A 12561-nucleotide genomic window follows, 5' to 3' on the forward strand; every position below is an offset into this window, starting at 1 on the left:
CTGTGAAGCAGCTATACTAAGCACTGAGTCACTGTTGAGGTCATGCACATGACATATTTCCATAATTTGTGCATGTTTTTTTTACTTTGCTGAATTAATCTGATAAAGAACATTTAGTTAACCGTATTGAAAATAGTAATGTTTCTTTACACCATGGAAAAATAACTTAGATTATACTCCAATTCTTATAAAAGACCAAAAGGGGAGTTTAGAATTCTCAAGTGTGCTTGATTTCAATCATCGGAGTTGGTTTCTGAATACACATTTGTGTATATTTTATTCTATATATAGAATACTACCCCAAAATATTAGCAATACCAATAAAATATTAGCAAATAGGTAATAAAAACCCAGATTGGTAGCTTTTATTATTGTTTGAGGAGTATTGATGATGTTAAATGTTAAATAATGTTAGATGTTAAATAATAATAATACCTTACAGGTAATAGTTGTTCAGGTGGGTAGCTGTGTCAGCATGCGTAGGCTGCAAAGGAACAAGTAATAGGTTTATTCCATGCTGAAAAAAGAAAGAAAACACAACGTTTCGGCCGTGGTGTCCAGAAACATTATTATTTTCAATAGAGTTAACTAAACGTTTTTTTTTTTATCAGATTAATTCAGCAAAGTAAAAACAAACATGCATACATTTTGAAAATATGTAATATGTATGACCTCAACAGTGACTCAGTGCTTAGTATAGCTGCTTCACAGTGCTGGGGTCCTAGGTTCAGTTTCTGGGGTGCTATCTGACTGAAGTTGTGTATGTTCCCCCCTAGTTCATAATACCTTACAGGTAATGCCGACTTTATAAACCTCTATTATAATTTAAGTCTTTTATAAACCTACATTTTGAAAACAACAGTGTAGTTAAGTATTATTTTGATTTTAACAGTCTTTATATACATTACAGAATGTAAACTCACATCTTCTCTACACTAGATGAAAACTAAAAACTTCATATCAAGCCAACGATCTCCGTGATTTACAAACATCAGGATTTACAGAACGGACGTGGAACTATTCTTCATTAGTCTTGTGTGCGGGGGTCTCATTTCGTGAAACACCATTTATTTTTCTTAGTTTACCGATTTGCGTGTAAGTCATTGTATTTCTATCGTTCTTGTTACTATTTTAAGCATATTTATTATGGGTATATTAATAGTTTCCTAATTGTGGTAGCACAATGTCTACGTAATTATAAGAACATCAATATAACCTTAGAAATGGTTTACAAAGGTGTAATTTTTGAATAAAATTGTAGGCTTCATTTTTCTTTCGTAATAAGTTAGTCAAATATTTCTGGCTTTACCTTTTCAAAATTAGAAGAATCATAAATTTTGGACTTTGGGACTTACTGTTTTAAAGCAGGGATGCAACTTTTGTAATGTGGGCGAAACGCGTTAATCAAACCTAGATTAATATTTGATCTGCTTGTTCTGTAATCTGAAGATATTTTATAGTTTAAACTATAGAAGTTTAAACTTTTCTTAAGACTAAATCAGACTTGGAGGTTGGTAAAAATCATCCATAAACAGGTACTCGAAAATACAAAAGAAAGTGTTTTCCGTACCACAGTCCGGAAAAAATAAAGTATAAATGCTGCACCAAAACAGAATAGCAACTTTAGCTGTAATGTTTAAGGGATTTTTGAAATATGAGTAACGCATTGTTTCATTAGATATTTTTAAAAGAAAACCGTTTACAGTGCACTTAGTTATATATGTATCTAATATTAATTATACTGTTAAGAATTTAGGTGTGCTAGATTACAAGCCATACTGTGTCTTAAAATACATTTTTTTCATAATATGGGAATATTTTTTCCCTGATGAACAAGAAAAAATCTAAAATGATTCTTAATAATTAAGCGTGTTATATTGTGCTTTTATGAAACGGTTTGTCTGCTTCATGCACTACTGGAGTACAACAGCATCACTTACACAGTGTATCAGGTTGGGAAATGTGAAGTTATACATGATTTGATATACAATAATGATTGATGGTCTGATTCCTCAGAAATGTATTTTACACACACAGAGGGACTTACAAAATACAAAAATGCTTTAGTTGCCAGAACAATTAGGGTTAAGACTAGGTAGTATGGGCCTGGTTTTAATCTCTTTGAAAGGACAGCACCTCCTCCTATGGAAATTCTGGTCCATTGGAAGGAATGTGAGTTAGTAGTTACAGAAGCGAATTGTAATGCCATTACTGACCAAGCAAAGGCTCGCTTATCTTCTGCGTCTGAGATGTGTCGGGATCAGGTTAGAAGGCTGTGACTTTCCCGCCGTGTTCCTGGGTTTCATTGGCCTGTTTGCTTAAGCATTAAAACTTTTCTGTACTTTGATGTCAAGCACGAGTCGAAACAGATATGTTAACGATAACGTGGAATTTTTGTTTAATTACACAAAAGACTGTTCTCACTCTTTATTTTCCTTGGTTCGTCAGGAAATAGCTTGAAATAAACAGAATGGACGAAGAGCCCGAAAGAACCAAACGCTGGGAAGGAGGCTATGAGCGGACATGGTGAGTCAGTCTTCTCCTCTGTGCCACCAGTCAACACCCAGGATTTTACAATGGGCTGAGGGGACAGGATAATGAAGTCATTCACAGGAACAGAGGAGCCGCTGGTTATTGACCAAGTCCTGTGGTTGGTGATTAATTGGGTGCATTCTGTTTCTATATTAACATCCGTATGTTTGGTAGTTGTGATCATTTTTGCAGTTCATCCCATCTGTTGTCGAAGGAAACTGTTGAAATTCTGCAGGCCATGGCCTTGGTTATTCATACCCCTGTAAATACGTATCTGGAGAATTACTTTAAGGACCCATTTTCTTGTGGTTTTACTTTGTAGTTCCTGAAGCCCCCTTTTCACACGGTAAGCCTATTATATACGGAGCCACCCCAATAAGTACTGGGACGAAGTTGCTATTTTTCTGTGTACTCAAGCAGTGCGGATTTGAGATTAAATTGAGGCAAAAGTACACAATGTCACCTTTTATTTCTGTATATTTGTGCACATACATGCTTTAATATTTTAGAATCACCTTATCGTTCTATTGCTTCATTGTCAAAGTGACATTACACCAAGTCAACAGACTGGTGAAATCGGTAATCTGCTTTTTAACCTCATTAAGCCTTGGTTTGAGGAATTTGCTGATAGTATAGTAACTTAACATAACATGACATCTGAAGCAAGGGTTGGCATTTGTTATGGACTAGCATAGAATATATTCCCCAGTTAAGTCACCATGTTGAATCCGTACTAGTTAGCGAAGTGTGTGTTGACTTTGTCCAACCTTGTGTCGTTACAGGGAAGTCCTCAAAGAAGACGAGTCTGGGTCCCTCAAGGCATCTGTGGAAGATATTCTGTTCAAGGCAAAGAGGAAAAGGTAATGAGAACGAGCACAGAACATTCTTAGAAAAAAACAACATTGTGCTCAGATACAAGTTTACCGTCTCATCACAATCTGAACAGCCTGTCTACTGCTAATGTATAATGTAACAGCCAACGGCTAATATGGTTTACATGAACTGTATATGTTAAGAGTATAAACACTATATATTTGCATATTTAACCAGAATGAGCATGATATTTAACTGAACATGAATTCAATGGTGCATGCTCTGGTAACACCCTGCTGTTTGCTTCTTGCAGAATCTTTGAGAACCATGGTCAGGTTAGGCTTGGAATGGTGAGTATCCCTTGGCCAACAGGTCCTCTCAGACCTGAACTGGTACACTCATGCACTGGATTAATGGTTTCATTAATGCCTCTTTCATGAACATCATGTGTAATTTAAGAATGAAACTAATACAACAAGCAAGAGCTACCGTTTTTAAGAGTTTCTAAATACTTTTTCTCAATCATATCATAGTCTTTTGTAAAATGAAAGCACTATAGGTAGCGGAGGCTGTCCCTTGTTTTAATGGGATTTATGATACAAAGCTCTGCGCAGTTTTTCCCTGTTTCTTGTCCCAGGTCATATTTCGTCTTTGTGTTTATACAGATGCGGCACTTGTTTGTGGTTATTGATACTTCAAGGACAATGGAAGACCAAGATTTGAAACCAAACCGACTCACGTCAACTCTCAAGGTGGAAATCCCTCAAAACTGGCTGTATGAAAAGCTGGATCATTTTGCTGCTGTGAAACGCTTATTTGATGTTCGCTGAGCTGCAGCTTATAACCAGTGCTAATGGGAGTTTTACAGAGAGACAGGGCTGAGGATAAAGCAAGGCAGACAATGTGTTATCCAAGCATTGCTTTGCAACTGCAATTCGATTGTGGATAATGATTGATGTCATGGGAACTTGTGTGCTACATTTGATACACACAACTTGAGTTAAGAAATAGACGTAGAACTATAGGGTAGAACTGGCAGACATGCTGTACTGATTGTCCCTTGCTGGCGTCTTCTGTCCACAGTTGCTCTGAGATCTGATGAATCAAAATGAGTTAATGGCAGTAGGATTTCATGTACTGTGAGCTTGCAGGTATTTTGACAGACAGATTTACATACCGTCTATATTTTAGTGTACCTGTCTTCACTGTGGGTGATGCATGAAAAATCCCTGCATTGGAACAGCAGACTAAAGATGCCTAATTTATTTTCTTTTCAAAATCTGCAGCTTATGGAATATTTTGTAGATGAATACTTTGACCAGAACCCGATCAGTCAGGTAAGAACACATTTACAGTGTTGTGGGTCGATTAAGAATATTACAATAACAATATTGCTCGTTCTGTCTCTTCTACTGCCTTGTGCCAATTGGCTCTGGGCTGCCGCGACCCTCACAAACAATATGTTTTGGCGTGTACTTGTCTTCAGTGACGAAATTAGACAAGGTCTTTGACTAATCTAATATGTGAGTCTCTATTGGTCTTATGGCAGAAGAGATACAGTGCGAGACAAAGTCTTTGACCGATGTGTTGCGTGAATCTCATGACCTTCCCGTCTTTCCAGGTTGGGATCATCACCACTAAAAATAAAAGAGCGGAAAAACTAACTGACTTGGCCGGTGAGTAACACTTAACACAGGAGTGTGGAGTTCTTGGTCAAATGTAATTCAATCCGTCTTGTTTTTTCCCCCAGTGCAGACCAGTTTTGGATATCATGGTTGGGTCCTGTTCATCCTTTCATTTTTTTTTAAATTGAATTTTTGCTGAGCTACAGAGATGAGCAGACAAAGCGGGCAGGAATTCAGACGGGCAGGCAGCACTGTTTTGTTAAAGTTGGGGCTGTCCTCTCTGTAATGCCTACATTTCTCAGAGCTGGAATGGGCTGTGTAAATGTGGTCTGACTTTAAACTTCAGAGCCCCTCTGGGTAGGAACTCCTGGAATCCTGAATCCAAGAGTATTGCTGGAAGTGAGAGAAGTCAGACATTTCAAAGATGAAAAAGTCTGAGACAGTCTTTGACAGATTTTTTTTTTTCCAGGGAACCCAAAAAAGCACATAGCAGCTCTGAAGAAGGCAGTAGACACGACCTGTCTTGGAGAGCCCTCGCTGTACAACTCCCTGAGCCTGGCCATGCAGACACTGAAGTAAGTCAAGAGGAACTGAAAATGCAGCTGTGCTGCTTGCATACTTGTTACTGGAATGATACTGGCATTTTGTGTTTAGATCAGCTTGAATTCCTTTGTGAGTGTGCATAAATACTGTTGTTATCGGCCTCTTTCTCCATTAAACTGTTAAACAAAGTTTTTAGTTCCCTTTAAGACGTGTTATTTTCTGAAAGTTCTTATGGATGTCTGGACTTGCCTTCCTTTTAGCTGTGTAGTGCGTATCTCTGGAAGCGGATCTGGGCTGCTAGACTGTTAGTGAATTTGAACATGTTGGTCCTCTAGGAAGTTTCCATTGGCTTCTGTTTGTGTTTCAGACACATGCCAGGCCATGCAAGCAGGGAAGTGTTGGTCATTTTCAGCAGTCTGACAACGTGTGATCCAGCCAATATTTATGATTTAGTAAAGGTGGGTTAAATAAAGAGTTTAAAAGATTGGATGTTTGTAAATACATGCAGGACAAGTTAAATTAACCCAAAACGTAAAGACTGTGGCTCAGCTACCACAGACAGTTGTTTTGGGGGGGAGGTGTGATTGAATTTACATGCTGGGGGCAAAGAATACAATATAAAAAGCAAACCTTTTACTTCATTTTTTTTTTCAAAAGTTCGAATCACAAAATACTCGGTTCTGCAAATGTGGTATTGCCGTAGAAAATAAGTCAATAAATGTTTTACTGTATAAGATCTTAAGTTGTATTTCTGTGTAACAAGTAAAGATACAGTATAACCATAGAAAGTGATTCTGTACAGCTTTTACAAGTCCTTTTTATAAGCTGAATTTGGATTAGACAAAGCCTGGTGACTGTTTCCCAGGAAGGACAGCCATTCAGTAGACTCATGTTGGTGTTCCCTGGCCTCTCCGGCAGACTCTGAAGACGTTGAAGATCCGTGTGTCTGTGATAGGCTTGTCAGCTGAGGTGCGGGTCTGCACTGTCCTGACGCGCGAGACTGGCGGTAAGAACACCTGTAAAACCTGTAAAGAATGTCTTGAACATTATGGTGCACTTTTCATGTTATGCAGACAGAGTGATGTCCTTTATATGCCCACTGTTCAGCAAATACTGTTCATGATTGAACAGAGAAATAGTGGAGAAATTAAGCCCTGCAATCTAATCAACAAAAAGTATACACATAGTAAACTAAATCCAGGCGGTAAGAAGCCTCTTGCCAGATTTGTAAATGACTTAAAAGACTTGGAACATAAGAGGGGTCACAGATGAGCAAGCTCTGTGATCCGTCTAGCTTGTATGGTGACTAATAAACAGCAGAAGCGAGGAATGTGTCCATTTGTTGCTTGGAAGGAACTAGGGTATCGGCTTCAGCAAAATGGCTGTGCAGCTTTTTCCTGACTTCTGCATCCCTTTGGCTAAAGAAGTGCACCCTCTTCTCATGTGACCTTGAATTAATTTGTGACTTCATTTTAAGAATAAGCCTCCAGTACTGAGTCTGCTTTATACAGTATAACACTGCACGCAATAGATGTAACTTATTGATCTGTAATTACTTTGGTTTGGTCATAATTGTTTGGAGGGTTGTTAATTGAACTGTTTTCCAGTTAGTTGATATTACATTTCCTGAGTGTAAGAGGTTTACTGCTGGAAGAGTTTAGTGTCTTGTAGATTGTCTCATTTCCGTAGGTACACTTGGTAAAGTCTCCTCAGGTTCTGGTATTCATTTAAGTCATTTAAAACATTTCCCTTTCATCATATTCAAATCTGCTTTGGTTATGGATAACTAGTAAGATGTGTGTTGTAAATGTTTGGTATGAATGAATTCATCTGATCATACTTGTGTAAAATACCTTTTAGACAGCATCTCGCTGGTCACACTGCAAGGTTAATGGAGTGGAGTGTGTGTTCGTTGTCTCAGTGGGTCCAGTGTGAGTGCTGAAATGATATGTTTTGGGCAGACCAGGTCACTTAGTTTGACTCTGCAGGCACATATCATGTGATCCTGGATGAGAGCCACTACAAAGAGCTGCTGATGTACCATGTGAAACCTCCCCCTGCCAGCTCTTCCTCTGAATGCTCCCTGATTCGCATGGGTGAGTCTGGATCCCCTCTGGCTTCTCAAGAATAGTGTAAAAGTAGGGTTTCACAAACACAAACTCCAGAAGATCTATTCTTTATGTGACTTGAATGAAATGACCCTTAGTTAAAGTTTTCCTTTCCTGAAATACTCAATTTCAGAATTATACAATACTAAAGTTTTTGGTCTTAATTCATTTTTAAGTTCTGATTAATGCTGGATGTCACTTTGCTGGTTTAGAGGAAGTGTCTGCCACCTTTTAAAGTCCTGGTTTGACGTGGTAATCATGGGCATCTTTTTGCTGTTCAAACAGGTTTTCCCCAGCACACAACTGCGTCCATATCAGATCAAGACTGTAAACCGTCCTTCAGCATGTCGTAAGTCCTGAATACACTTAACCTGATCACGTGTTTTAATCCGGTCTTCTTTAGACAGGAGGCCTTATTTTCTCTTAGTGAAGTATTGTTTGAAATAGTGGGAAATAATTTATCTATCTAAATAATGGATCTAATTAGGTAATTAATGAAATTCCATAGGTACATGTGCGCAATGCTTTACATAGGGACTTAAGCTTTTCATTTTATTTTGGAAGGGGGATTGCTAGTTTATCATTAAAGACAAAGACTTAAATAATATTGAATTTGTGTATCTGAAAGATGTTAACATTTTAAATTCAAGGGATGTGAATTTCTTTTTTTTTTGTTTTTAACAGCTAAAAGCATTATTTCTGTGCTCCCGCTAAGTCTAAGTAAACAGATATACTGTATTTATACAGGGGAGTGTGGGACATTAACAAGACGCAGCTGGGCAGTAGCAGTGTGTGCTGTTTCAAGGCTGGACCCAGGCAGTTTTATGTGGCTTAGCGGTTGAGGTATCAGGACAGAGTTCCGTACACAGAAGCACAGAGCACATGCATTTGCAATGCAAGATAATCTATGCAGTTTAGCAGTAGCACACTTTTTCTCCTGCTAGATCATTCAGCTTCCTGCTCCTCGTCTTTCAAGAAGCAACTGGATGAGACTCTCGTGCTAATTAGCTTCTAACTTCCAAACGAGCTACATAATGATCTCTTGTGTGTAAGAGCATACTCCAGCTTGCTCTCCATGAGACACACAGACAGGGAGAGAAGCTTGGGGTCAGAGCGCAGGGTCAGCCATTTATAAGGCACCCCTGGAGCTGCTGGGGTTAAGGGCCTTGCTCGGGGGCCCAACAGAGTAGGATTCCTCTGCCGGCCGCGGGATGCGAACCGGCAACCTTCCAGCCAGAGCCACAGAGCCACTGCACTGCCTGTTACCCTGCCCTTCCCCACCTGTCCCTGCAGGCACCTGGACAGCAGCAGCGGTCCTGGGCTGACCCTGGGGGGTTACTTCTGCCCACAGTGCCGAGCCAAGTACACAGAGCTGCCCGTGGAGTGCAAAGTCTGCGGTGAGTGTCCTCCATTCTCCACTCGAGGGACCATGCTAGTCCAGCACTCGAGCAGAGCGCGTGTGATTTCCAGAGAGGCGCAGGCTGTCGCGCAGAGAGCCGAGACAAAGCTGGGGGTCCCACTTCAGGATCCAAGTGGGATTCTGGGTTTTGGTTTCCCAAAAACCCGGAGTCAGGCGGGTGAGGTTTTGTAGCCAGGGCAACCTCTGAGTGGACAGACAAAGCCAGGGAGGATCTGGGATCAGGGTCGGGAGACAGGCGGGAGACCGGTAGACGACAAAGGCTGACGTTAAAACTGCGGGTTTACTGTAATGGAAGGGGTTGAAGAATGCGTACTTAAAAAATCTTTTATTTAAAAAAAATAAATCTGTTCTCACAGCCAGATCTTCAATATCTTTGTGGGGTTTTTTTTAAGTGTTTTGTTTGAACCTTGAGGACATGACAGGGTGCTGGATTTATCCTTTTCATTGGGACATTTTTCATTTGGACAATTGGTAGCTTGGCAAAATGGCTTAGTGGATGCAGAAGATGTAATACTACAGCGCCAATGTTATTGATAGACGCCATCTGCAATCTTTTATTACAATACTCCCTTATGTTTGTAATTAGTGGTTTTTGATAAGTACCGTGAAAGGACATGGAATAAAATAATCAGAGCTTGATGTGTCGTCTGTAAACACCTGCTGGTCTTGGACTAATGGACCCTCTTGGGCTCAGTCCTGCTGCCTACCGGTTTGAGTGGAAAAGTCCATTTTGATGTCTTCCCTTTTGTCACTCCTTTTTTACTATTTAGCTGACACAGTGACCCGCAGCATATCATGGTGCTTTACACTGCATGTGTTTCTGCAGGTCTGACGCTCGTGTCCGCCCCACACCTGGCCAGGTCTTTTCATCACCTCTTCCCTCTGGATGCCTTCCAGGAAATCCCTTTAAACGACTGTGGAGGGGAAAGGTACAGTAAGCTGTTGCACTTTTAGAATGTCTTGAAGTCTTAGCTGAGCTGCCGCAGAGCTCTCGTGCTCGTCGAGTGTACTGTATGTGCAAGTGATGACTCGTTTTTTTGAAACCACTTTTTAAAACGCAGATTTTTAAACAGTGCGAATTCTAGAGACAGGCTCTTGTAAAACCTTGGTTTTGAAGTGTTATCATGTTAAAAACTCAATGTGGTGATTGATTTATTTGGATCATACTTTTATGAAGGGAAACCTAAAGTGGCTGCAATTATCTACCTTTTACACATACAGATTTCTGTTCCCATTTATACAGCAGGGTTTGCAGGAGTGATCTGGGTGAATTACTGAAGCTGCAGTTCCCCAGCTACTACTCCGCACTGTTACATGATTCTGGAATCGCCCTTCATATGATCAGCTGTTTGAGAGGGGTGTGGAAAACATGAAACAAATGCAGATCTGCAGCTCAGTTGTGAAACCTCACTCACTTTAGCCAGAGCAGTAATGAGTGCTCTACTCACATGTTCCTCTATTGAAGTTAGAAACTCTTTTCTGGAATACATAGAATCATGGTGAAAAAACGCTGTGTGCTGAAAAAGTATAGAATATGATAAATTCCATTCACTTGCATAGATTTTCTGGACACTCCACTCAAAGCGCTTTACAGGTAATGGGGACTCCCCTCCACCTCCACCAGTGTGCAGCCCCACCTGGATGCTGCGACGGCAGCCATAGTGCGCCAGAACGCTCACCACACATCAGCTCTCAGTAAATGGGAGAACAGAGTGATGAAGCTAATTCATAGAGGGGGATTATTAGGAGGCCATGATTGGTAAGGGCCAATGGGAAATTTGGCCGGGACGCCGGGGTTACACCCCTACTCTTTTCGAGAAGCTCCCCGGGATCTTTAATGACCACAAAGAGTCAGGACCCCAAGTTTACGTCTCATCCGAAGGACGGCGCCTGTTTACAGCATAGTTTCCCCGTCACTATACTGGGGCATTAGGACCCACATGGACCACAGGGTGAGCGCCCCCTGCTGGCCCCACTAACACCTCTTCCAGCAGCAACCTTCGCTTTCCCAGGAGTCTCCCATCCAGGTACTGGCCAGGCTCACACCTGCTGAGCTTCAGTGGGCTGCCAGTTGTAAGTTGTAGGGTGATACAAGAACAGGAGAGAAATTAAACCAAGAAGAAAAAAAGTATTCCTTGTGTCCGGCAACTCCCAGATGGACTGTTAGACTAACGTTAGACACTTCACGCAGACATTGGCAGACATAATTAATTCCTCATCTCAGGTACTGAGAAATCCCAACTTTAAATGTGGTCAGGATTAAATAAGCCTTTTTATTACATCTTCCTTAGGCATTCTACAGCCGCATTAACAGTGAAAAAGCTGCTACCCGCATCATCGTCTTTTTCACGGTTTGAAATATGTTTTCACAATCATTAAAGACTGTCACAGAACATAAGTAATTACTTAACATTAGAGTTGGAGATCTTCAGACATTACCACAAGAAAATGTGCTTTTGTGTTTTGATAGGTTTTGTCAAGCATGCCAGGGCGAACTTAAAGATCAGCACGTAAGTTTTCGTTTATTCTTTAATCAGATTCTTTTATTTTTGATTGAGATCATTGCTTCTGAACTTGTGTACAGTTGTGAAAATCAGGACCAAGACTTCTTAGCTCAAAGGCAGAAATTTATTGAAGAATCATGCAAAACTCCTGAATTACATGAGAGTTCAAAAAGTGTTCTTGGGTTGTGCTTAACCTGGTTCACACTGGTTCTATACGTCTTGTACGTGATGCAGTGGTCCTATTGTGTAGAACTGAAGAACGGGCTTTTGTTTGTAATGTACACCATGTCTGTTGTGGTCCAGAGTGTGAGGCCTGTGTCTCTGCCGCCCTGCAGGTGTACAGCTGTCCCTCGTGTCACTGCGTCTTCTGTGTGGAGTGTGACCTCTTCATCCACGACACTCTACACTGCTGCCCCACTTGTATACATAGCCAAAACGCCCTCTGAATTTGGGGGATGCTTCAGGGAACCTCAGAGCACACGGGACAGATAAGAGCCTGCACTAAAATCACTGGCGACCATTGACAAAGAGAAAGGCACAAGTGTTTGTTAGAAGCCTGAAGCCGCAGAGCTCCTCATGATCAGGCAGCCAGCCTTCAGATCAACTGCAGCCACTTGAAAGCAAACTTGTTTGAAAAGGGAATTTGATTCTGATTTCTAAACATAGTTTCAGGATTTCTTTTCAAAACCTCCACAGTGATTCGGAAACTGCACCTTTCCTCTGTATGACTGGGTATTAAGTTCAGGCTTCAGCTGTTAGATGTTTTCAGTGCTACTTTCAGTGACACTTTTGTAAAGGTTTATGCTATGGATGAAGGTGACAGATCCTTGAAGACAGTAGCACTAAGTCTACTGTTAGAAAATTAAGTGAAGAAGTTGTAAAGTCTACAGTGATGCTACTGGTACTTAAATGTTATCTCAGCAATGAGCCATAACAGACAGGGAAGAGCTTTTGGTGGAAAATAAAACATGTTTAATTTTATTAAATTATATTTCTTGTTCATTAGGATGGCCTTT

At 40.6% G+C, this 12561-nt stretch overlaps 1 protein-coding gene across 1 annotated transcript; it reads left to right on the forward strand.

Annotated features, from left to right (window-relative positions):
* Window positions 1-1006: 1006 nt before the first annotated feature.
* On the forward strand, window positions 1007-12531 carry gtf2h2 (general transcription factor IIH, polypeptide 2). Its single transcript, XM_006626673.3, has 16 exons — window positions 1007-1095; window positions 2449-2526; window positions 3315-3392; window positions 3659-3695; window positions 4011-4097; window positions 4632-4682; window positions 4967-5021; window positions 5440-5545; window positions 5881-5971; window positions 6432-6519; window positions 7502-7609; window positions 7907-7970; window positions 8915-9018; window positions 9868-9970; window positions 11512-11551; window positions 11881-12531. Exons 2-16 carry the CDS (start codon window positions 2471-2473, stop codon window positions 11989-11991), a joined length of 1179 nt encoding a protein of 392 aa, XP_006626736.1. The 5' UTR covers window positions 1007-1095; window positions 2449-2470; the 3' UTR covers window positions 11992-12531.
* Window positions 12532-12561: the final 30 nt, after the last annotated feature.

Source organism: Lepisosteus oculatus, chromosome 3, assembly GCF_040954835.1.
Source record: "Lepisosteus oculatus isolate fLepOcu1 chromosome 3, fLepOcu1.hap2, whole genome shotgun sequence".
Taxonomy (NCBI): domain Eukaryota; kingdom Metazoa; phylum Chordata; class Actinopteri; order Semionotiformes; family Lepisosteidae; genus Lepisosteus; species Lepisosteus oculatus.

Bases quoted from the DNA above. Each gene is read 5' to 3' on its own strand.
- gtf2h2 (XM_006626673.3), top strand. From the start codon at position 2,471: ATGGACGAAGAGCCCGAAAGAACCAAACGCTGGGAAGGAGGCTATGAG. The intron at 3,696-4,010 runs GTGAGTATCCCT...GTGTTTATACAG, and splicing joins GTCAGGTTAGGCTTGGAATG to ATGCGGCACTTGTTTGTGGT. The intron at 5,972-6,431 runs GTGGGTTAAATA...CCTCTCCGGCAG, and splicing joins ATATTTATGATTTAGTAAAG to ACTCTGAAGACGTTGAAGAT.